The 25,112-nt window shown below is 41.0% G+C and overlaps 1 protein-coding gene across 3 annotated transcripts in view; it reads left to right on the top strand.

The window, feature by feature from the left end:
- TRA2B (transformer 2 beta homolog) overlaps positions 1–24,406 on the top strand; it is a 28,433-nt gene extending 4,027 nt beyond the window's left edge. Inside the window, exons 2-9 of one of the 3 annotated variants that reach the window (XM_007659497.3) lie at positions 10,207–10,340; positions 11,598–11,760; positions 14,578–14,766; positions 16,397–16,512; positions 18,258–18,341; positions 21,652–21,711; positions 22,818–22,891; positions 23,380–24,406. In XM_007659497.3, the coding sequence (XP_007657687.1) occupies positions 10,207–10,340; positions 11,598–11,760; positions 14,578–14,766; positions 16,397–16,512; positions 18,258–18,341; positions 21,652–21,711; positions 22,818–22,891; positions 23,380–23,390 (831 nt within the window). In that variant the 3' untranslated portion in view covers positions 23,391–24,406. The remainder of the gene's footprint in view (positions 1–10,206; positions 10,341–11,597; positions 11,761–14,577; positions 14,767–16,396; positions 16,513–18,257; positions 18,342–21,651; positions 21,712–22,817; positions 22,892–23,379) is intronic. The other 2 variants (XM_016226015.3, XM_007659498.3) reach the window with 2 other exon arrangements.
- Positions 24,407–25,112: the final 706 nt, after the last annotated feature.

Below are 25,112 nucleotides of genomic sequence, written 5' to 3'. Positions count from 1 at the left end.
TCCAAATGGATAAAGGGAATCATGGATCTCTACACATCATTAATAAAATAGAGAAATAAGTAATATATACAAATACGCACAGGCGCCGTGGGGCGGGGAAGGGGGTAGAGCAGAGGGAGGGAGTAGGGGGATTGGAGAGGGGCAGAGGGAAAGGGGGATTCAGTGTGGGAAGGCCTCCTGGAGGAGGTGAGCGCTCACTAGGGCTTTGAAGAGGGGAAGAGAATGAGTTTGGCGGAGGTGAGGAGGGAGGGCGTTCCGGGACCGCGGGAGGACGCGGGCCGGGGGTCGACGGCGGGACAGGCGAGACCGGGGGACGGTGAGAAGGTGGGCGGCAGAGGAGCGGAGCGTGCGGGGTGGGCAGGAGAAAGAAGGTAGGAGGGAGCAAGGGGATGCCTTCGTTCATTCATTCAATCATTCATTCATTCCATCGTATTTATTGAGCGCTTACTCTATGCAGAGCGCTGCGCCTTGCGTTTGGGAGAGGACCGTTGGGCAACAGAGACGATCCCTCCCCAACAAGGGGCTGACATTCACTCGTATTTGGGGAGCGCTCACTGTGGGTCGAGCACTTGTCTACTTGCTCGGCACATAGTAAGCGCTTAACAAATGCCATCATCCAATCAGACATATTTATTGAGCGCGTAGTGGGTGCAGAGCAGGGTACCGCGTGGCTCGGGGAGGACAATTCGTCATTGTTATTAAGCCCTTGGGAAAGTACAATTTGGTGACAGAGACAGTCCTCAACCAGCCATGGGCTCACAGTCTAGGAGGGGGGAGAGAGACAACTAATCAAGGAGACGGGCATAATAATAATAATAATAATTATGGTATTTAATCGTACTTACTGAGCACTCACTGTGTGCAGAGCACTGGACTACTTGCTTGGCACATAGTAAGCGCTTAACAAACACCATCATTATTGTTATTACTAAGCACTTGGAAAGTACAGTTTGGGAGATAATCCCCTCCAAACCACAGGCTCACAGTCTAGAAGGGGGTGAGACAGGCATAATAATAATAATTATTATGGTATTTGTTCATTTAGCCGTATTTATTTAGTGCTTACTGTGTGCAGAGCAGTGTACCAAGCGCTTGGAAAGTACAGTTTGGCAACAGAGAGAGCCAATCCCTTAGGCACTTACGATGGGCCAAGCACTGGGGGTAGATCCAGGGTAATCAGGTTGTCCCACCTGGGTGTCACGCTTTTAATCCCCATTTTACAGACGAGGTAACTGAGCCCCAGAGAAGTGACGTGACCTGCCCAAGGTCACGCAGCAGACAAGTGTCCACAGTGGGATTAGAACCCGTGACCTCTTGACTCCCAGCTGCTTCTCACTAATAGTATTATGGATCTAGGCGCATCATAAATAAAATAAGTAGAATTATAGCTGTGTCCCCAAATACCCCCAAGGGGCGGGGGGGGGTGGGGGGAGGGGGAGTCCCCCACAGTGCACTACGCGGTGAGCTCGTCCATCTCATCCATCGCGGGCAGGGAACCCCTCTGCTTAGGCTCCTAGCCTGCCGGCCTGCAGTCACTCCTCTGATGTCAAGCCAATGAATAATCATCATCGTGAATGGATATTCATTTGATGATCAATAATGATAATGATGGTATTTGTCAAGCGCCTACTATGTGCCAAGCCCTGTTCTAAGCGCCAGGATAGAAGGTGATCAGGTTGACCCTCTTGGGGCTCACCGTCTCCATCCCCACTTTCCACCATCATTGCCAGTGTCCCAGGATCATTAATAGACGTGAAATTGATGCTAGATGATGCTCATGGGGGTCGCTTAAATTCATGATCGGTGCTACTGATTAAAATGATGATTGTGCATTGATTAAATTAATAGTTAATGCTACTGGTTGAGGTTAAATTAATAATCTGCATTAGGGATTGATATTACCTTCATTAAAATGTAGTCGATATTATTGATTTAAAATAGTGATCATTAATTGATATTTAATAGTGCATGTTAGTGATTGAGGTTAAATTAATAATCTGCATTAGGGATTGATATTACCTTAATTCAAATATTGATTATAAATTGGTATTTAATAGTAAATGTTACTGGTTGAGGTTAAATTAATAATCTGCATTAGGGATTGATATTACCTTAATTAAAATATTGATTATAAATTGGTATTTAATAGTAAATGTTACTGGTTGAGGCTAAATTAATAATCTGCACTAGGGATTGATATTACCTTAATTAAAATATTGATTATAAATTGGTATTTAATAGTAAATGTTACTGATTGAGGCTAAATTAATAATCTGCCCTAGGGATTGATATTACCTTAATTAAAATATTGATTATAAATTGGTATTTAATAGTAAATGTTGCTGATTGAGGCTAAATTAATAATCTGCCCTAGGGATTGATATTACCTTAATTAAAATATTGATTATAAATTGGTATTTAATAGTAAATGTTACTGATTGAGGCTAAATTAATAATCTGCACTAGGGATTGAGATTACCTTAATTAAAATATTGATTATAAATTGGTATTTAATAGTAAATGTTACTGATTGAGGCTAAATTAATAATCTGCACTAGGGATTGAGATTACCTTAATTAAAATATTGATTATAAATTGGTATTTAATAGTAAATGTTACTGATTGAGGCTAAATTAATAATCTGCACTAGGGATTGATATTACCTTAATTAAATATTGATTATGAATTGGTATTAAGTCAATAAATGATATTGAGGCTGAGTAAATTAACCAGTTTCATCAGTTGATAACTAATTAAAATATTGTTTAATGAAACTAATATATATTACTGAGATTAGTTAAATTAATGGCAGTGCTGTTAATTGAGAATTAAAATATTGATTATTAATGAATGTTATTGATTGGAGCTCATTAAATTAATAATCAATGTTATTAATTGATATTAAATTGATCATGTCTCTTCCCTTCTCTCTCCCATCCCCCCTTAGACTGTAAGCCTGCCATGGACTGGGATTGCCTCACTTTATCGCATTATTGTACTTTCCAAGCGCTTAGGGTAGTGCTCTGCACACAGGAAGCGCTCAGTAAATGTGACATGATCGAATGAAGTAATCGATGTTAATTAAATTAATCAATATTATTAATCGATATTAAAGAGGCACGAGGAATAAAAATGATGATATTTGTAAAGTGCTTACTGTGTGCCAGGTCCTGGGCTAATCATGGGGGTGAATTCAAGCAAAGCGGGTTGGAACTCGGTCCTTGTCCCACGCGGGGATCCCAGTCTCCACCCCCATTTTACAGATGAGGGAACTGAGGCCCAGAGAAGTGAAGTGACTTGCTAAAGGCCACAGAGCAGGCAAGTGACAGAGCCGGGATTAAAACCTGGCTCCCAGGCCCGCACTCTATCCATTACACCGTGGTGCTCCCTGTGCACGGAGCACTGAACTAAGCGCTTGGGAAAGAACGATAGAACAGTAAACCCTCCCAAGGGCTCAGGACGGTGCTTTCACATAGTAAGTGCTCAATAAATACAAATGAATAAGTACTCCCTGTGGTCCAGCAGTGTGGTGGTCCAGTGGGTAGAGCGTAGGCCCCGGGAGTCGGAAGGACTTGGGTTCTAATCCCGACTTCGCCCCTTGCCTTCAGGGTGACCTTCGGCAAAGACACATTCCTGGACCTTAAGACTGAGCCCCATGGGGCCTTAGCACGGTGCCCGGCCCCGTCAGCATCCTCAATGCCGTTAGTTCATTCAATCGGATTTATTGAGCGCTTACCGTGTGCAGAGCACTCTACTAAGCTCTTGGGAGAGTCCCACACAACATAAGCAGAAATTTTCCCTGTCCACAACAAGCTTAGAGTCTGGAGGGAGAAACGCATCAATCGATGGTATCTTCTGAGCACGTACTATGTGCAGAGCACTGTACTAGGCATGTGGGGAAGTACAATACAAGAGAATTAGCAGACATTTTATAGAAATAATTTAGTATGGTTTAGCGACAGAGTAAGGGCTTAACAAATACCATTTTTTTTAATTAAAAAAAAAAAGGCGTCGTGCTTGCTGGATTCTTGAGGCCAGGAACTACCCGGGGCTTCAGTCTTGTGGTTGTGACCCGCTCTGTTCCTCCCCCCAACCAAAGGGCTCAGACCTGTCACCTGTGACTTTTACCTGGCCCCCTTACGAATCAAACGTTCACCTTTGCGATGTGTGGGTGGCAGGAAGGTGACTTTTGGGGTCGGGGTGGTGGAGAGAGGAAAGGGGTGACGTTTCTAGTCTTATTTTTCATAGGAGGGATACGGGAAATCAGAAATCAGTCATATTTATTGAGCGCCTACTGTGTGCAGAGCACTGCCCAACTGAATTGGCAGGCACATTCCTTGCCCACCACAATCTAGAGAGCCATTCTAAAATGACCTTTTAATCCAGAATGATTAGAGTGATGGGTTAAAAAGGGCAAGAAAATATGCTGCCTATAACAGGCTGGTATCTTTCTCCTTTCTGAAAGTACCCTAGTCAGTAGGATCTAAAACTAATGTCCACAATGAAAAAAAAAAATGTTGCAGGGAAGGAGGGGGAATGAACATACTGATTTTATTTCTTTTAGTACAGTATGAAAGTAATTTAATAAATCTTTGTCGACCATTTTACCAGTTATTTTGGGACGGCTAATTTGGGAGAAATGCTGACAACTCTTACAAATTGTCCAAAGACTACTCCTGCAAGGTTAAAAACCAAGTAGCCACAAATCTATCATTTTAAAGTTTTGTTGAATTTCTAGGGTGATTCTGGGCATAAATAGTAAGCAAAATCTGCTTGATTTGGTTTGAATATGGATGGCAAAATGCTTTATTATAATCATTGTGATTATTACAGTGTTCAAATGGACTTGGAAAAGGTTTCCTTGAAGGCAGAATAAGTTACTATGAAACTTACTGTAGTAACAACACTGAAAGATGGCATTTTTGTTCCGGACTCTGAACCTAAACAGTATTTTGGGTTTGAAAAGCAAATATATCTTCCCTGGGTATAGCCTAAACTTTCATTTTGTTTTTAAAAAATAGCAGCTAGAAATTCTCATTCAAGATGTATGTTTCAATATCCTGATAACCCAAGGTCTTTAACCCAACGGATTTAACTTTGCTTCCTTGGGCAGAATTCAGGGAGCAAAGAAGCTAATGTGGTGTATTGTAGATTATAATTATGCTTCACTAAATGGTGATTACTGAAGATAATATGCAGCTTCGTAACCTGAACGCCTTTAAACTAAAAAAAAAAAAACTGCAAAAATTTGTCTTCCATTAAATAATGTCATAATAGACATTTTGATTTTTCTGCCAAACTTTGAAGCAGGGAAGTATAACACAAGTGCCTAAATTGATATGAAGATAATTCTCTCGATGTTATGTGGAAGGTGTCCAAACAAGGGACAGTTAAAATTAATTTTGCACAAGCGGAATAAGCAATTAGTCAATAGAGGGTGGGAAACAAAGATGAATTTATTTTGCACGAGTTATTTGAAAATACTGCAGTCTTAAAAGCATCTCCTGGCCACGTGTTAACTATTCTGGTATAATAGGAAGTTAGGACTTTGGGGACGTTTTTGTTTGTTTTTTTTTTTTAAAAAAAAAGAAAAACAACTCACATTTGTCAGGATGCAGCGTGATCTCCAGGTTGCATAGGTCATAAACACTACCTAGTAAAGTTTTGGAAACCCAACTAGCAGGTTATGGGGAAACCGAAAGGATCAAGGGGACAAAATTGGTGCTATAACACTGGTAGGCAGTCCTGCGGAAGTAAAGAAAAAGTTCCTTGCAAAATAATGTACTAGCATAGATAGTTCTTGTTCTAGTTGTCTACTTCAGTAAGGACAAGTAAGAACCCTTCCTTGAACTTCTTTACCTTATTTACCCCTTGATCCTCTCCTCGAGAAAACCTTTGTCACCACCCTGTTTTGTGTATTCGAAGACAGTTTCCCACCTCCCTGTTGAGGTTGAATGCAGCAAATCCAAATCCTTCATTCTTCCACAGGAACTAATACACAAACATTGTGCGTTTGTTTTCCACATCTCCTAAAAGTTGTGGAGCCGTAACCTAACTTGTCCTGTGCCCATTGAAGAGGATTTCCCTGCAAATACCTTGTATGTAGTTCTGATGATGCAGCCTAGGTAGAACCAGAAACCATTCCTCACTGGTAAACCCTAATCTTGAGCTACAATTTAAGCCTGTTCCTCTTATTCCTAAGTAGAGGTAAGGAATTTCTGGACACCAATATCCTAGTGAATTTTTTTTTTCAGGATAATTAATTTCAGGGTGCCTTTTTTAAAAAAATCCTTTGTCCAACAGCTGGTGGCTTTTTTTCATCGTTTTGGTTGCTCTCCTCCAATTCTTTCCATTTTCCTAAAATGGAAAAGGGCCTGACTAATGCCAAATGTTGAGCAAGATATTTCTCATGGTTCTTTTTTGATCCTGTTATTGTGTCCCTGGATATATCCTATTACTACCAATAGTATAATCCTGAAGGATTCTTCCGGTTGAAATAAGCCATGTTTTTTAAAAAAAAAAAAACAAAAAACCCACACACGCCCTTCTTAGAAGTACTTGGACAGCCAGTGATAATATCATCTGGTCTCTCGGTCTGGAAATGAAGTCTTGGCAGTTCGTACTGAAATGAAAATAAGTGAAAAATTCAAGTCACTGGAGGTAAGTACTACCTGCTGTCTTTGCCAGAAATAGAACAACATAAAAGGGAGCATAGATATTTGCACAATTTTTAAATAAAAATTGAGTGATTTCAGCCTCTGAGCATTTTTGTTCTGCCCGTTGCATAAATTTATAACATCATAAATTAAGTATAAGTTCCTGAATGTTTTGAGGAAGTGGCTCTATTGTAGTCTCGAATGTCTCACAGGTATAGACATAGCTTGCTTTGATTTTGCTGAAGTTTTACAGCCTAAGTGTTTTTGTTTTCCTTCTTCCTTGCCTCCCCCAATATGTTCTCTGCTTTTGCAACCTGGGGCTAAACTACAGATCTTTTCCTTGCTAACTTTCTCTTTACTGAGGCAAATCTTGTGTATTCTCCAAATTCTTACCCCTAAGCATTGAAATCCTTAGGTAACGGTGGTGGATTATGACTTTTAGTTCCTTTCCTGACCTTCTAATCTGGATGACTTAATATTGCTCCAAAAACAGCATAAGTAATTCTTTCTGCAGGGTTCTTAGGAATTTTTTCAGTTGCTGGCAAATCCTCTGAGAATAAAGGTGCCAAATTTTGAAAGAATGTTTACTTAAGATCAGCAAAGTAACCGAGCAGTTTAATCTTTCACAAGTATGACCGTATTACAAACTCCACTTAATCTACTAGATATTAGACAGTCTAGAGATGCCAGGGCAAGGTGACAGAGTTTACATTATGTGACTCTTAAAGGCTGATTTCTGCTCACCCTTTCAGTTTAGGGCATTCACTGATTAAAAAAACCTCCGTGCGTATCTGAGAAAAAATCCACCAGGCCCCATCTAATAAACTGTTCTATTATGGGGAAAATGTTACCTTCATAGTAGCAAGAACGTATTCTTGTTTTCGTTGGTAAATATAACCTCAGTATATCTGATTCTCCCATTTTAATAGAATATGCACAAACTTAGGACAACACAGCAAGGTCCTCTACTTCTTGGTGGTTTAGGAAGTGGAAGGTAGTGCTTTTGCCTCCTTAATAGCCTGAGGGCAAAATAGTTATGTCCTGTTTCCTCAAATGGGTCCACCGAACTTGGAAAATCAGGTACGTTTACACTTCAGACCACGTACTCTGGTCTTTTAGAAGAGTGGTTACAATCAGATTCATTCATTTGAGCCAAATATGTAGTGTCATAGCTGTAGCAGGTAAAACAGTCCTTCCCACAGTAGCTTTTAGGAAAAATTCCGCTGCTGGCAACAACTCTTGCTTCGATGTCCTTTTTACTCAGTATTGAGTGTATTTAGTCCTTCACTCCCTAGTTGATGGTGCCTATTGCCCACTGAGTTTTAGGCTAAGCATAACTGTTGTAAACTGTGGTACACAGGTGTACCCACTGGCTACAACAGACTAGGTGACTTGGCAAAGAAGCTAGACTAGAAAGTAAGGTAGGGTGGGGAAATGCCCACTCTGATCATATAATAATAGCGTTCCTTTGATAGGGCAGAGGGAGCGGTGAACATTAGAGTGCCTTCTTAAGACACCCACGGGGGAGTTTGTGTGGGCATTCTGATTCCATGATTACTATTGCGTTTCCACACGTAAAGGCCACTTAATCATAAAATTTTGATCCTTCCCATTTAAAATAGTTCCCGAAATGTGACTGCAGTTCGATAGGCAGAATTACCCTTCCCTCTAGGGACCCGCCAAGGAACAAAAAAAAAACCCCAAAACAGAACTACTACTATGTGAAGATGAGGTAGTTTTCAGGATCTTTTCAACCCAAATGAAGTGCAGGGAGAAATTCTGTTCCCTTTTAGAGGTAAGTCAGCAAGACAACATGGCCTTGTAAGTGAAAGCATTGTTGTCTTCAATTAGGCGTGTGGAGCGTATATTCAGAATATACAAGAGTGGGTTTTTTGTGTTTTACATCTTTTTCCTTCTGGGGGAAAATCAAAGCCCAAGACCTTCCATTCTCAGCTGATCTGAAACTCTCTTTTACCCTTCTTTAGTTTTGAAATACATGTGTTTGAGCCTGCTGGATTGAAATTTCTAGTAAAATTAACTTGGAAACATTTTTTTTTCCCTTCCAAAATCCCAATCTCTTATGCTTTATAGTTCAACGCTAGGTGCTTTTTTTTAAAAAAAAAAGGTCGTCTTCCATTCATGTGAAATTTAAAGTCCTTAGGGCACACACCAGTGCCTGTTGATATTGCATAGTGAATTCAAGTTAGCTCTGCTTTCCTTCATGCTCGTAGCCTACAGTAGTTGTTTACCTAAACACTCTCTTTTTAGTGTTTTCTTTTGCTACTTAAGTTCTTCTGTAATTACTGTTCTCATTTAACATTAATGTAACGTGTTAGAACTTTAAAAAGATTAAATAAGTAGATGACAATTTATATTAAAAAGCCTTAGCATTTCAGGGGTGAACTGAACAAAGAAACAAAATCCAAATTTGTAGATGTAGTGACCTCCATTTGGTTCCTGATTGAAACCCCTAAATATGCAGTGCAAAAACTAACAAGCATCGAGACAATTCAGTACAACAGTTTTGGCCTTTTCCTTTTTTGATCAAATTAGCTCTGGCAGGAATATGAATTATTTTAGCTCTGTATTGTGGTGACCAGTTTACAGATGAGTATTATGCTTTCATTCCTGCACTTATTGTATTACAGTGTGTCCCTTTTAACTAGAGATGTGCTTAAATATGGCCTTTTGAAGCTTAAGCATTTTCTTAAAAGATCTGTCAGTGAAGTGTGAAACAGTCATCCTTAAAATGTTAATGCACATGGTAAATGTTTGGTTTATTGCACACTTCATGTTAAATTTAGGCCCAGTGATTGCTGTTCTAGCAATATAAAAATCAACGTAATTGAAATTATCTAGAATAATTTGGAAATTTAATGTAGCCTTAGTTTTTTGAACTGCATATTCTAGCTTTTTTTAAAAAAAAGCAAACTTTTTTTTTCTAGTTTCAGTTTTGGCACTAGATTTTTATCCTGGAGTTTTAAAATATTCTTCATCCTGTTCTTTTTCTATTAAGGTTAATGTTGAAGAAGGAAAATGCGGAAGTCGTCATTTGACAAGTTTTATAAATGAGAATTATTTGAAGCTCAGGAATAAGTGAAGCTGAAATTTGAAAAAAAAAGAAAGAGAATGCATGCTAATTATCAGACCAGAAGTCCCACTTATAGAATATTGAGCAGTTTGTGTGAAGTGGGGAAGATGAAAGAAGTCAGAATTTGAAACGGAAGAATGAAGAAAAGAAATAAAAATGAAGTTAAGATAAGAAGTAATCTGGAATCAGAAAGCACTACGCTAAGTAATTACTAGTCTGTTTATGTGTCCCTGTATATTTTGCTAAACATGCATGCATTATCTGTTTAATAGAGAAAGTATATACAGGGCCAAAAAAAGTGCCTACCAAGGGAAAAAAATTTAATCTAGGCAGTTCTAATTCTAACTGCCCAGAAACATGATTGACGCAAGCTCTTTTTTTTTTATCATTCTTCACTGCAGCTTATTTAGATTCCAAGGACTAGAAATAGCACGTTAACTTTTCCATATCTATATGTAGGAATCCCGTTCTGCTTCCAGAAGTGGAAGCGCACATGGGTCTGGGAAGTCCGCAAGGCACACCCCTGCGAGGTCTCGTTCCAAGGAAGATTCCAGGCGCTCCAGATCCAAGTCAAGATCCCGATCTGAGTCGAGGTAATCAGTCGGCCTGATTTTTTAATTTTTATTTTTGAGGGAGGGGTGTGTGCGTGTGTTTGTGTGTTTGCGTGGACTCAAAGAAAACGTAGAGATGGTGGAATAATGCCTTATAGCGTGCATAGGATTATGAGGCAAAGTGGTTATCCTGAATTAAAAGCTCAGAAACCTAGCTTTTATCTCCTAATGCTCTTGTACATTGTATTCCCATGTGGTGTTGGAGCAGTTCTCCTCCTAAATATGACAAAGGTAGCTGTCAAGTTTGGGTAAAGTTGAAGAGTATGGAGTTGTTCTTTGATTTGAATTTAAATCTCCCTAAGCTTGAGAAGCGGTGAGACCTAATGGAAAGACCACAGGCCTGTGAGTAGAAGGACCCGAATGCTAATCCTCCTGTCTGCGCCCTATTTGACCTCATTGATTCACTGTCGTTTAATCGTATTTATCGAGCGCTTACTGTGTGCAGAACACTGTACTAAGCGCTTGGGGAGAGTACACTGTAACGATAAAGCAGACTCATTCCCTGCCCACAACGAGTTGATTTCCTGCTGCATTGCAGCTCATACACTTCATACTGTTGCTCTATTTATTCACCCCATCCTTAGCCCCACAGCACTGATGTACCTATGTATAACGTCTGTCTACCCCTCTAGACTGTAAGCGCCGTGTGGGCCGGGAACCTGTCTACTAACCCTGGTTTGTTTGTTTTTTGTTTGTTTTTTTGTACTCTCCCAAACATAATGTAGTGCGTTGTAAACAGGTGCTAAGTAAAAGCCACTGATTGATTGTGCCATTTGCCTGCTCTATACGACCTCGGACAGTCATTTCTGTGCATTGGTCTCCTCATCGTAAAATGAGGACTGAGTACCTGTTCTTCCTCCTACTTACTTTGAGTCCCTTTGTGAGACAGGGACTGGGTCCAACCTGATGGTTTTGTATGTACCCTGGCACTTAGTAAGTGCTGAACAAATCCCACCGTTGTTGTTGTTCACCTCTACGCAAAATAATTGGCCTGCCTTTAAACCTCTTTTGTGGATGTCTGCTTGGACGGTACTGGTGAGAGGGAAGAGTGGATGAGACCAAAATGGAGGCATCTTGTGGCAGCTGGATTCTTCCCTGGCTAGGCTGAAGTGGCCATAGGCAGTGAGAGAATTGAAACTAAATTTAAGATGGGTAAGTGGCCCTTGACTGGAGGTAGGTTGACGGAATGACTGAATTGGGTGACTTCAGTTGGACTGTTCTCACTATCTTGCTTCCTAGATCAAGATCCAGAAGAAGTTCTCGTAGGCATTATACAAGATCACGCTCTCGTTCCCGCTCTCATAGGCGATCTCGCAGCAGGTCTTACAGTCGAGATTACCGGAGACGACATAGCCACAGCCATTCTCCCATGTCCACCCGCAGGCGTCATGTCGGAAATCGGGTAAGATACACCTGGAAACGCTTGCGACCTTCCCGTGCCGTTCACTGTCTAAAGGTGTTGAATTAGCGGCTTTTATAAATGTATTTCTCTATTCAGTTCCGCTGGGTAATTAAAGGTACTTTTTCTGCGCTCAGCAACTGCTTAGGTAGGGCAGTGTATTTAAAAACTCATCACGGCAGTCAATTTATGGTTCGCTTGGCTTTGCCAACAGTTTGAGGGGATGTTGCCGACGACTCCTTGCTCACATCCTCCCTCTGCCTGGAACTGCCTCCCCCTTCATAACTGACAGACTCTCCACCTCTCTCCACCTAGAAAGCTTCAACAAAAGCACATGACTCCAAGAGGCCCTCCCTGACTAAGCCCTCTTTTCCCCTACTCCTGTGCACTTGGATTTGTACTCTTTATTCACCTCACCCTCAACCCCACGACTTTTAGGTACATATCCGGAATCTATTTTAATTTCCATCTCCTCCTCTAGACTGTAAGTCTCCTTGTCAGCAGGAAACATATCTACCAACTCTTTATATGGTCCCAAACAGTTAGAATAATGCTCTGCATATAACACTCAATAATAAGCCTTGATTGACCCCAAAAAGAGAGTCAAATTCATCTCAGTTGGCTTCGAATTTGGGTTTGGTTGCATGCCTTGAAGAAGCTGGGCAGATGGAAAAGTATATGGATTCTAGGATGAAATCAGTCGTATGTATTGAGCACTTTTGAAATTTCAGAGAACTATTAGTGATAATGTTTCTGATACTGCTGAACCTGTGCCAACTCCCCATGCTCTCTTAACGCCAGCACCAGTAGCAGCATTACAATTAGAGAAAATGGGAAATAATAGCCGAGGAAACAGTATTTATTGAGCACTCATTTGATGCCGTGCACTGTTAGGCACTTGCGAAGTACAGAATCATGAAATAACACCTGTACGCAAGGAACTCACAGTTTGATGGAGGCAAATATGAAAAATATTTGCAACCAGAGGGCTTAAAATTAAATTGGACACACATTGTGTGATCAGGAGGGTATGAATAGGTTGATAAACACTACAGTTGCCTGAAGGGAGCTAACTGGGGAAAGCTTGCTTAGGGCCTACGGGATTGAAGTTTGGAGAGAGCTGAGGGGAGGAAAGGAGTTTTAAGCTGTGGGATCCACAGGAGCAGGGGGACGGAGGTGGGAAAGTCAACGGAGGTTGGCTTGGGAGGAACGAGCATGGCAATTTGGGAAATAGGAGACAGGATCATATCGATATGGTGAGGCCCGGTGGTTTAGAGCCTTGAAGACATTTTCATTTGATGCGGGAGACACTGGGAGCCATTGGAGGTTTGGAAGAGAGGAGAGAGGCAGTAGACTAGCTGAGGAAGGGCCGGAGCTGAGACGTGCAAGGGGAAATTGGCAGGGATTGATAGTGGAGTGAGAGTCGAAAGGTAGTGAAGTTGAGTTTCCCGATCAAGGAGGATGATGGTGTCCGTAACTGAGATGGGGAAAGGTGAAGAGCTTTATCTGTTTTCCATCTCGAGGTGCTGGGGAACATCCAAGTGGAAATATCCTGGGGGCATGAGGAGGTGGAGGACAGATGAGAGATCTTGGGCTAGAGACATAGATTTGGGAATTGTCAGCTATGGGGTGGTAGTGAAGTGACATTGGTAGATGAGAGCTTTCTGATAGAGTGGGTGAAAAGCCAGATGTATAGAGGACCTGAAGATAGCCTTCAGTGTTCCCGGAAAGAGGAGGAGTAGCGAGGCCTAGTGGAAAGATCATGGGGGCCTCGGAGTTAGAGGACCTGGGTTCTCATCCCAGATCCGACACGAGTCGGCTGTGGGACCGGGCAAGTCACTTAAACTTCAGGACCTCAGTTATGTCATCTGAAAAATGGGGATTAAGATTCTGACCTCTGTGTGGGACAAGGGACTGTGTCCAACCAGATTATCTTGTATGTACCTATCCCATTGCTTAGTACCGTGCCTGGTATCTAGTAAGCCTTTAACAAACAGCATTCAAAAGGACGAGTGATGAGAGAAGTCCTTGAGGAGCTATTTCTGTAAGCTCATTAATAAGAATATTAATAATTATGGTATTTGTTAAGCGCTTCTATGCGCCAAGCACTGTTCTATGTGCTGGGGTAGATAGAAGGTCCCACGTGGGCTCACAGTCTGAATCCCCATTTTACAGATGAGGTCACTGAGGCACATAGAAGTAAAGTGACTTGCCCAGAGTCACACAGCTGACAAGTCGCGGAGCCGGGATTAGAACCCATGACCTCTGACTCCCAAGCCCGTGCTCTTTCAGGGAACGTGTCTACCAAATAACTCTGTTACATCATACTTTACATCATAGTCTCCCAAGCGCATAGTACAGTGTTCTGCACACAGTACGAGTTTTATAAGTACTATTACCGCTCCTACTGCCTTAAGGTTTTTTAGTGGAAAGAATGGTTCACAGTGTTAATGGCAATAAAGAGGGGGGTCAGGATTTAGTTTAGCCTTTTGGATTTGGTTAGAAGGTTGTTGGTGACCTGGAGAAAGCCATTTTGTTGGTGTGAAAAGGTCAAAAGCCCAACTACAGAGGATCAAGCAGGGAATTGCAGGAGAGGAAATTTAAGGCAACCAGTGGACATGATCCGTTCTAGGAATTTGGGTAGGAATGAGAACAGGAAGATGGAGCATTACGGGGCTTGTCTGAGATCCCTGAAATCCTCTAGAGCTGCATTGAAAGGACAAGGGGGTATTTTATTTTTTTGCTAATATAAAAATTCCTTTTGAAATGTGTGTATGGCTTAATTCCACATTTGTTTAGCCTACTCTCTTATTTTAACAGGCAAATCCTGATCCAAACTGTTGTCTTGGGGTGTTTGGCTTAAGTCTGTACACCACAGAGAGGGATCTCCGAGAAGTGTTCTCCAAATATGGTCCAATTGCTGACGTTTCCATTGTATACGACCAGCAGTCCAGGCGTTCGAGAGGATTTGCGTTTGTGTATTTTGAAAATGTGGATGATGCCAAGGAAGTAAGTCTTGCTGTTTGTTGTAACTTTTATGCTTTTTAGCAGCAGTCGTTCTCCCTTAGAAAATGTAAAAACACTTAACTTTATTTGAAATTGCCTTACTAACATTTGAGCAGTAAAAATGGAAGGTAGTATTTCAGATACCTTTTGGAAAACAATGGCAATGTAGCCATTCTGTAGTTGTAACTAAGTCCTAGTAGTAGATAGTAAAATCTTGGCTTTTTGGTAATAAACTGGGGAGCGTTAATACTTTTAACAGTCTCCTGGAGACCCTAAACTGAAGTTATCCCATTTTATTTTGGAAACACATAAATACTTGAGTCCTCAATATGCCAAATAAAAGTAAGTGGTTTGGGGGAAGGGGTGAGGTTTAGAAAGCTTGAAGCTTGATGGTCTTTTTTCGCCCCTCCAGGTGGATAGAAACAATATTTCCTAATAATACCTATCACAAGTTTGCAATCAACCCCTTCTTCCTTCCCCCCCCCAGTTTGTCAGCCTCATTATTTTCATCAGCCCTGGACCTCAACAGTCGATTAGGCTGTGAGCCCGTCATTGGGCAGGGATTGTCTCTATCTGTTGCCGAATTGTCTATTCCAAGCATTTAGTTCAGTGCTCTACACATAGTAAGCGCTCAAATACTATTGAATGAATGAACAGAGCCAGCATTTCCAATTTTTCCACTGCACACAAATGCTGGTAGGACTTTTATATGATGACTAAAGTTAACTCAATGTTATGTTTGGTCAACAATCTTGTGTCTTGGAAGAGTATAAAAATTATTATACTACACACATCTCCCCAGAATTTTTACTGAAGCCCTGTGTAAGCCTTTTGAAAAGCCATAAAATCAGATTCACCGTGCAGTGAGGAAATGGATGGGCACAGTATTTACAAGCTGTTTTTACGCCAAAGAAAAGGATTAAAATTCAGAGGGACAGCTAAAAAGATGTCCAGAAAACCAGGTTCTTCTTTCTGTGGTCTTACCTTTCCATACGGTGATAACTAAGAGAGAGGGTCAATCTTCTCGTTGCAAAAGGAAGCCTGCCTTCATGTTTGGGATCCTAAAGACTTCCTTAGGCTTCAGGCTTCCCAAGAAACAAGCAAACTCCACCCAGCAAACAGTTCCTTTGGTTGCTGAGAAATGTAAGATGAACTATAGGAAACCAAGCCACTTTGCTTATTGGAGAAATGTAGTTCAAGCTCATTTTCCCTGTGTTCTGCCTCCAACAGAAGGTTTAGTTGTTTCGAAAAACAACACAGCCCGATAACATTTCTATATTTTGCTGCTAAATCTTAGTTTGATCAAATTAATTCACATCCTTGATTGGTGGCTTTTGATTCTGACACCTACGTTTGGACAGGTGAACAAGATGGGCAAGTGTCTTGTCACTTGGCCAGAATTTTAGGCATCGTAGCTTAACCATTCCTTTCTACTACCCCTGGAGCATGTGGATTGAAATATTTCTCACTCCTCCATCCTCTTGAATGATTCTGACCTATCTGACATTTTCTAGAATAGGTGACAAGACTGGATTAATAGATGTCCCATTAGTAGAACAAAAAAGTAATTAAATGTCTTTGTTCTGTTGCTATATACACTGACTGTTGCTTACATCTGTGAATGTGACTTTAGGCTAAAGAACGTGCCAATGGAATGGAGCTTGATGGGCGAAGAATCAGAGTGGATTTTTCTATAACAAAAAGACCCCACACCCCAACACCTGGAATCTACATGGGAAGACCTACTTAGTAAGATTTCATTTTAATTATTTACAAGAAGTTCATTAACGTGGACTAGAAATGGGCAAATAATCACAGGGCAATTGCCCCTCACATTTTTTTTTGAACCACACCATCCACCTCACTCATTACCTGAAGTTGCCTCTAATTCCTGTGTGGGTTAATGGGATTTTTCTAGAAAAAGAATTCATTAGAATCAAGGTGAGGCTTCTTGCTGAACTCTCTGCCCTACCCAGATAAAGATGTGAATACATCTCCGTCAATTTGAATACATCTCCGTCAGGTCTCGGTGCAGACAGTTAATGAGCCCCTGAGTAAATAGCAGAGACAATACTAGAGAATTCAGAGAATACTGAATTGAATTAGATTCTATACTTATGCAAACTCAGTTTGCTAGCCGGTCCTTTTCTAGCACCACCTCTTGCTGTTTCGATGACAAGTTCTAGGAACAGGTCATGACACTAAAGTTGAGGGTGGTATTGTAGTATGAAATTATCGGTAATGGAAACGGAAAGGCAATCTTGTCATAGGCATCCTGAGGTGGTGGCCCCAGATTTGAAGCATCTGGGCTTAGAAGGGAATGGAGATGGACATTGCACTGGGTTTTTTTGGTTTGTTTGTTTTTTGGGTTTTTTTGGTGGAGGGTGGGGGGCACTTCTTGTTTAGTTTTCTTTTTGGGTTTTTTTTGTTATTAAAGTGCTTACTCAGTTCTGGGGTAGATATAAGTAAATCAGGTGGGACAGAGTCCAGGTCCCATGTGGGGCTGTCAGTCTTAATCCCCATTTAACAGATGAGCTAAGTGAAGCCCAGAGAAGTGAAGTGACTTGCCCAAGGTCACCGAGCAGATAGGTGGCAGAGCCGGAATTAGAAGCCAAGTCCTCCTGAATCCTAGGCCCGTACTCTATCCACTAGGCCATGCTGCTTGGTGCTGCTTTCCCCCCAGAGCTTCTCCAGCCATCCTGGTAGGTAGTTTCCATGAGGTAATTCCATATTTATTGTTGGGCAGATCTGCATCCTCAACCTTCATAGGTATAATAATGATAATTGTTAAATGCTTACTATGTGTCAGGCACCGTACTAAGCGCTGGGGTAGGTACATCATATTTACGTGACTCGGGAAAGAGCATGGACTTGGGAGCCAGAAGTCATGAGTTCGAATCCCGGCTTTGCCAGCTGTCAGCTGTGTGACTGTGGGCAAGTCACTTTGCTTTTCTGTGCCTCAGTTCCCTCATCTGTAAAATGGGGATGAAGACTGTGAGCCTCTTGTAGGACAACCTGATTACTCTGTATCTACCCCAGCACTTAGAACAGTGCTCTGCACATAGTAAGCGCTTAACAAATACCAATAGTATTATTATTATTATTACATGGTAATCAGGTTGGACACTGCCTAGATTAGCCTTCCATTTCTAGTCTAGATCAGATCCTTGCTGAAAGAAGAGTAATTCCACAGGTAATAACAATGAGGGAATTCCTAGCTTTATTATTCCCTATTAAATTATGGAAACCTAGGATTGGGTGAGGGGTGCAGTCTTCCTTCAGATTCAGATTCACACTTGCTGATTCATCTTAAGGAATATGTGTTGGATTTAGCTGCAGTTGAGCAGATGACTGTACATTGTTTTACAACAGTTCCTCAGCATATATGCACAATAAGAGTGCCACACCTTGAGTGCCAATACTAAAAAAGGATGTTTGCTTTTTGCTGCGATATGTTCAGGAACACTTTAATCTTGTTTATCTTCTCCTCACAGTGGCAGCTCCCGACGACGAGATTACTACGACAGAGGGTACGATAGAGGATATGATGATCGGGACTATTATAGCAGGTCATATAGGTAAGTTGGCATTGTTATAAAAGTCATTTTGAGGACTATGTTAAAGGACCCAATTCTAGTGTATTATGTAACTCGGGCTGTCCATGTGCCTGGTTATGATAATCAGCCTGACCCTGGAATTTGGCTTTGATAATTTGGTTTATTGAAAGTGAATATGATGGATGTATTGATTGACTTGGCTAGTATTTGAATTTTGGGTTTCAGCAGCTCAGAGTTGTATAAGATTATCAACTAACGAATTTAGACAAGGTCACCTTTGACTCTTGGTACCAAGGCAGTGTGTGCCTTGCCCCAGACCAAGTAATCAATCAATGATGTTTATTGAGCACTTACTGAAGAGGACTGTACTAAGCACTTAGTAGAATACAAGTTCGGAGACACATTCCCTACACCAGAAGGAGCTTACAAGAGGCAGGGTCTTCTGACTCCCAGACCTGTGCTCGTTGCAGTCTCTCTACCACTGCATGACAGCTGTGGTGAACAGCTAGGTAGCTTGGTAACATGCTGAGACTTTCTTGTCACTATGGCAGCAGGCTGTATTGAGCGTCTCACTGATCCAGTAATTCATTTAATCGTATTTTTTGAGTGCTTACTGTGTGTAGAACACTATTCTTAGTGCTTTGGACAGTACAATACTTCAGTGAATAGTCACATTCCCTGCCCACTGTATGCTTACACCCTAGATCTAGTCCTTTTAGGGCTCCCTCACCCCCCCCCCCCCCCCCATTAAGGTGATTAAGGTGCAGCCTTCTGCCTCAACCCCTGAGCTGTTTCTGAAAGGGGTATCAATCAATCCATCAGTCGTATGTGAAGCGATGGAGCCTGGGAGCTGGGAACACAACAGAACGAATGAATCAATCGATGGAATTCATTGAGCGCTTACTAAGTGCAGAGCACCATACTAAGCGCTTGGAAGGCTACAGTACAACAATTAGTGGAAACATTCCCCGCCCTTAACGAGCTTGCAGTCTAGAGGGCATTGTAAAGAGGCAGGGTTGCAGGACCTATTCAAATAAAAACCAGTCACCCCCGACCTACTGGACCTCAGTGAATTAGAGGAGACTGGCTCCAAGATGGGACCGGGCATTCTTTCTGCCACTGCATTTTCATCAAAGCATCACGTGCCCTCTCGCTGTCCCATATAACACGTTGGCTGGGCCGCAGAGTCCTGGACGAGGAGCCTCTGGGAGCAGGCTGCCGCTCTGGACTGTGTGGTTTTGTTTGTATCTCTTCAGCCCGTGAGGTTTGGGGCCACCCATGTTCTGTAGGATAGGTATTCTAGGAAATATAGGGAGTGCCTTTAAAGACGTTGGGAGATATTTCCATGAAGTATGATGAAAGGGAAGCATCCCAATTTTAATTCCTCCCACTGAAAGATATGTCTAGCTATGGTTAGACTATTTACGGTGAGTCAGCCATGTTGGACGCCATCAAACCTAAACAGTGTTTAACTGTGGGTGGTAATTTATTGCTGATGCTCGGTTCAAATTAAAAGCCAAAGCAGCATCCAGGTTTGGTTTTGTTTTTTAAGTATATTTCTATAGCTGGGCTCTTCGTTAATGTACTTTTGATCAGCTTAGTGTGAATTGATGTGGGTAGCGTGAAAAGATACAGACTGAAGCTTTGCTTGAAATGAAACTGCATTCTGGAATTGCTTATCTGTAGTAAAAATCAGTGCTGATTGTATGGGTCCAAAACGTACATAAAACATCTGCGTAAACATCTGCTGGAACTGGTAAACCACATAGATTTGCTAGGGTTTGGGCACCTTTCCTTTGTGCATGTGGGATTTTTTTCGTCATATTTTGGTGGCTTACATCAACATGCATGTACCTCTAGGACCACTGTACTGGGGGGAGTTTTGATTTGTGTTTTGGGGAGGAGATGGAGAGTAGTTGAAGCGTGAGCAGAAAACCTGGTTCCTAACGATTTGGTACATTCAACTTTTTGAATAAATAATTCCGTCAACTGAGGAATTAATGTCCCCTGAGCATAGATTGGCAAACAATGAATACACTGGTTTAGCAGGGATGAATACCATGCTTTCAAACATTAGAGAGGCAAATATAAGCTCGTTTTTAACAAGCATAGCTGTTTACTGCTAAGAAATAAGTGGCACTAATCACAGTTCCCTTTATAATACACTTTTTTCTTACTTTTCCAGTGATTCTGGGAGTCAGTATTTCTAGGTGCCAGGTTGTCAATCAGTGCGCTTACTGTGTGCAGAACACTACCAAGCATTTGGGAGGGTGTGCAGTACAGCAGTTGTTACCTACAACGAGCTTTCGATTTTCTTCAACTCACAGATCACAATTATCACTGGTCACTATTCTCACCTTCCATCTCTGCTCACAGCCTTTGGTTACAGAGGAGAGGCTCATTTTGAGTCAGAGTAGGTGAAAATTCTTGGGTGGCACTTGTATGCATTTAGAGCCACTTAGGATTTTGCTGTCCTTATCAGGAGAGTCTTATTAGATTCCTTAACCTGAAGGAAGGTAAAGAACTAACTTAAACTCACAATTCAAGGGGTAAATCAGGCAGAGACAGTTTTTAGTCAGAACTTGGGCATAGCTGATTAAGATTTCGAGGGCCATTAAGGCAGCAAAGATTCAGTTAGAAAAGGAGAGGGGAGATTAGAGTGTTGGGAGAGGACAAGTTTTATAACCATTTTATAAATATTTCTTTGTGGTAATGCGCTAAATTTGATTTTTTTTAAGTGAAGCTCGTAGGTTTTAAAAACTAAGTTTTCAAGCACCTTTCATAAATTGGCCCGAACTTTTTTTAAAGTAAAAATTCTGTGAATTGTTTGTAGTTTGTCACCAATGCCAAACTAACCAGTTAACGCTGCTTAACGGCTAAGAAATGTGTGTGAGAGAGAAGGGGCGTGGAAGGTGTCTGTCTAAACTGCAGAGGGTGGGCTAGAGAGTATTTGCTAGGATGGGCATAGAAAATTAGGTGAGACGACCTTCCTCCACTCATGAGATCTAGGGGAGGAACGAGAGGTTGGTCATGGAGTGGTTTATTGGTAAATTTCAGATGGAATTTTAGTATGATGAAGGACATGGATAATAAATTCTGCAAGACTTTAACTTTGGTTTAAGTGGGATTTTACAGCCACCAGGGAGAGCTCTTGAACTGCTTTCTGCACTTTGTGAGGTCGAGATGTAGCATTCAAAAATGTGTCTTGATGAAAACTAATTTTTGTTAATGTAAAAATTCTGCTTGGTTGCTTCTGAATTTAATCACTTTCCTTTTGTTTTTTTAAGTAAATAGATGAAAATTCAAAAATTGTTTTGCTCCTGTTTTACAGAGGAGGCGGTGGAGGAGGAGGAGGATGGAGAGCTGCCCAAGACAGAGATCAGATTTACAGGTATGCTAGGAGGAATATTAGTGTCCAAGCAGTGAATGATGGATTGGTTGAAAATACTTTAGCCCATTCTAGTCTTCAGAACAATTGTAAGTAAAAGGGCTTTATATAGGGTGCCATTGTTCCTTACAGCATGGCATTGCAGTTTCATTTGGCTTCAAAAAAAAAAACAACCCAGTTACAAGAAGCCACAGAATAGCTTTCATTTGGTTTAGCAGTCAGTTTTTGCACTAGACAACTTTTATTTCCATGTCAAGGAGTTAATTTAGGTGGGCTCTTTAAAAGTTGAGATTTTTTTGACAGTGGAAAATCAGTTATAACTCTTGAAGTTCTTGATCGATAGTTATATTCCCTTTTTTTCCCCTTTAATAGTCACTACCATTTTTCTAGGACTAATTGCCTTCTGGGTTGTTTGGGCTCTTGGCCCCTTCTCCCCTCACTCCCAATTGCCATGATCTCCTTTCAGGGAGCCAGCAGGCTAACTATATGGAGATGACTCAAGCCAAATCCATTTTGCACTTATTAGCAACTGGTGGGAGAAAAGGGAATCGATGCTTTAATTTACTTCAAGAAAAGTTATCTGAGAAGTTCAACTCTCGTTGCTCTCCCCTGGATAATCACAAGTTGGCTATAATTTAACCTGCTAAAACTAAACTTTATCCTTTTGTTAATTTCATGGCTAAATACAACAGGGTGGTCTAGTGGAAACAGCATGGGCATAGGGGATTGGGAAACTTGAGTTCCGTTTTCTTTGCCCCTGGCCTGCTGTGTGATCTGTTTGCTCAGTGATGATTCCTTGGGAGTTTATACTTCAAAGGTGGTTGTGTGAGGATGAAATTAGATCATTGATATGAACGTTTTGGAAACTCGGGCTTGTACAATTTGGTAGCAGTCCAAATTTTTACATATATATATTCAACTCCTGGGTATTGCAAAAGTCGATTTAATCTACTCAAATGTTAGAATGTGGAGGTGTTGAGTATAACAGAACTATTATCTGGTATTATCTGGAGTCTCTTGAGATCCTAAACTTGGAATGTCCCATTTCTTTCCCCTTCTCCCTCCCCAACCCCACCCCCCATCCCCCCCTTATTTCCCTTTTTTTACAGAAGACGATCACCATCCCCTTATTACAGCCGGGGAGGCTACAGATCACGCTCTAGATCTCGATCTTATTCACCCCGTGAGTAATTGCTTTTACAGTTGGAGCTAATTCAGCCATATATAATCCATTTTTAAAAGAAAGATACAAAAAACTTGAGCACAAGGGAGTTTTGTTTTGGGTTATTTCCTTTCAGTAGAAGAATAATGCCAATATTAACAAGTACTCTTGAAGGGCCATGGATTAGGTATGGTCCAGATTACCCCCCATCTGCCCTGCAAATTCAAAGTCTGTGGTTGTGCTCCTTCACCCTCCACAGTGTCCCTACTACTTAAAGCTGGATGATGAGGTGGGTAGCAGCAGGGAAGTTAGCAGTGAAATCTGTTGATGCCTAACTACCCCAGCATAATAAGTGAACTTTGTTGTTTAATGTTTTAGGAAGTAAGATCAGAATGTAAAGTCCCCCTGCTATGCTCTGACACTCCTTTACACCTAACACTTTCTTTCCCTTTCGCTCTCTTCTCTCTCCCCCCCCCCTTCCAAACTCCTCCCTCTGTTTTGTTTTTCAGGTCGCTACTAAAGCATGAACTTTAGAAGAATTTCTAAAATCTGCCCTCAAGTTGGAGTTGCGTTTGTGGACAATATTTTTTATTGTCAGTTAAAAAGTGAACAGTGCCTAGTGAATAGGTGACTTTTACACCTTTTATGAAGACTACTTTTGGTGGAGTTGAAATACTGTTTTCATTCTGCATTTGTGTAGTTGGTGCTTTGTTCAGAGTTAAGTGTTTTCAGAGAAGTATGTTTTGCATGTATTTTTTTACAGTCTGGATTTTGACTGCTGAGAAGTTTCTATTGTACAAAACTTCATTTAAAAGGTTTTTCTACTGATTCCAGGGTATTAAGGAGATCGAAACCTGTGTAAAATCCTATCAAACGGCAAAAGCAACAATAAAAAGTTGATTTTTACTTTTTCCCAAACATCTATGTTTAGCAAAACTGTTTAATTCCGTTTGTCAGTGGAAAATTAAAAGATTTAAGAAAATGCCCTTCCTTCACCCCCGGCTAATTAGAAAATGCACAATACTTAATATACATACGAAGTGTTACAATTATACTGCGTAACTCTGTACTGCTAGTATTAAGACTAAAGGTAATCTCTACACAGTCGCTGCTTAATGCTTGTCTAAATGTTCAGTTTGTCAAGCCTTTATGTAATCTGTACAGTAGCAGAGGAGAGGACTAGAGTTAACCTAATGTAAGCCAGGAAAAGACTTTTTCTCATAAATGGCTGTTGTAAAGGTGATGTCAAGCTTTCAATCAGTTATCAGTGGGTGACTTAATACATTCCACCACACGTATACTCTTGCTTTTCTGACTTTAGACTTACCAACAGTAGTGGGCGCTTCACAGTGAAGGATGGGGGAAGGGAGCGTTGGAAAGTATTCAACAGTTTCAGAAGGTGACCAGAAGGCTGTGCCGGTTTTGAAAAGTCATTATTAAGTTTTTGAGATCCTTTGCATACCAAAGGAGGCCCAATTCACTCAAATGTTTCAAGAGCTGTGTTTAAATAAACTGTTAATGACAAGGAAAAAAAAACCTGGTGGCATTCTCCGTTTGCCTGGGAAAAAAAATACTCTAATTTTGGGGTAGTGGTTCTCCCTGAGGGGAGAAAAAAAAATCTGGTTCCAGTTATGTGCTTGAATGTCCGTATGAGCATTTTCCCAGATTTAAATAACCCCACCCCCTTACCGCGTATGAACCTACTCACAAACTCTTGCCCCACAGATTAAGCAACTGCAGAACAAGATAGTTCCTTTGTTTTAGCTTTCACATCCAGCTTGTACAAGATACATCAAAAGAAAAAAAGAATTAGTGATTTTAGGCTGAAGGCATAAAGGGAAAATTAGTTGTTATAGAGTGAATATTAAAAATTAAGGCAGTGTAGCTGTCTGATATGGGGCTATAAAGAGAGAATTCAGATTGAAGCATCAATTTTGAAAAAAAAATTTCTGATTCACATACAACTTGTGCAATGACAAGTGGTTCTGCAGTAACATTAGCCCAATGTTTGAGCCCATGACATCCCAGTTACTTGTAGGGATGCATAACAGTATTACATTAATATTAATTAAGGCTACCTAAATCCAGCCTCAGTCTGAAAAGTCACAATGTCTTTATTTTTGTTTTCTAGCAAGCTTCTTGGTTCAGTAAGAATGTTATTTAGGAGTTGTGTGTGAAGTGGCCACAGGTCTGAAGGAACTCGAGAGAGGGGGAGAGAGAGAGAGAGAGAGAAGGGCTAGGA

This window comes from Ornithorhynchus anatinus, chromosome 1, assembly GCF_004115215.2.
Source record: "Ornithorhynchus anatinus isolate Pmale09 chromosome 1, mOrnAna1.pri.v4, whole genome shotgun sequence".
Taxonomy (NCBI): Eukaryota; Metazoa; Chordata; class Mammalia; order Monotremata; family Ornithorhynchidae; genus Ornithorhynchus; species Ornithorhynchus anatinus.
The sequence above is the reverse complement of the archived record's forward strand: the minus strand, read 5'-3'. Positions and strand labels throughout refer to the sequence as shown.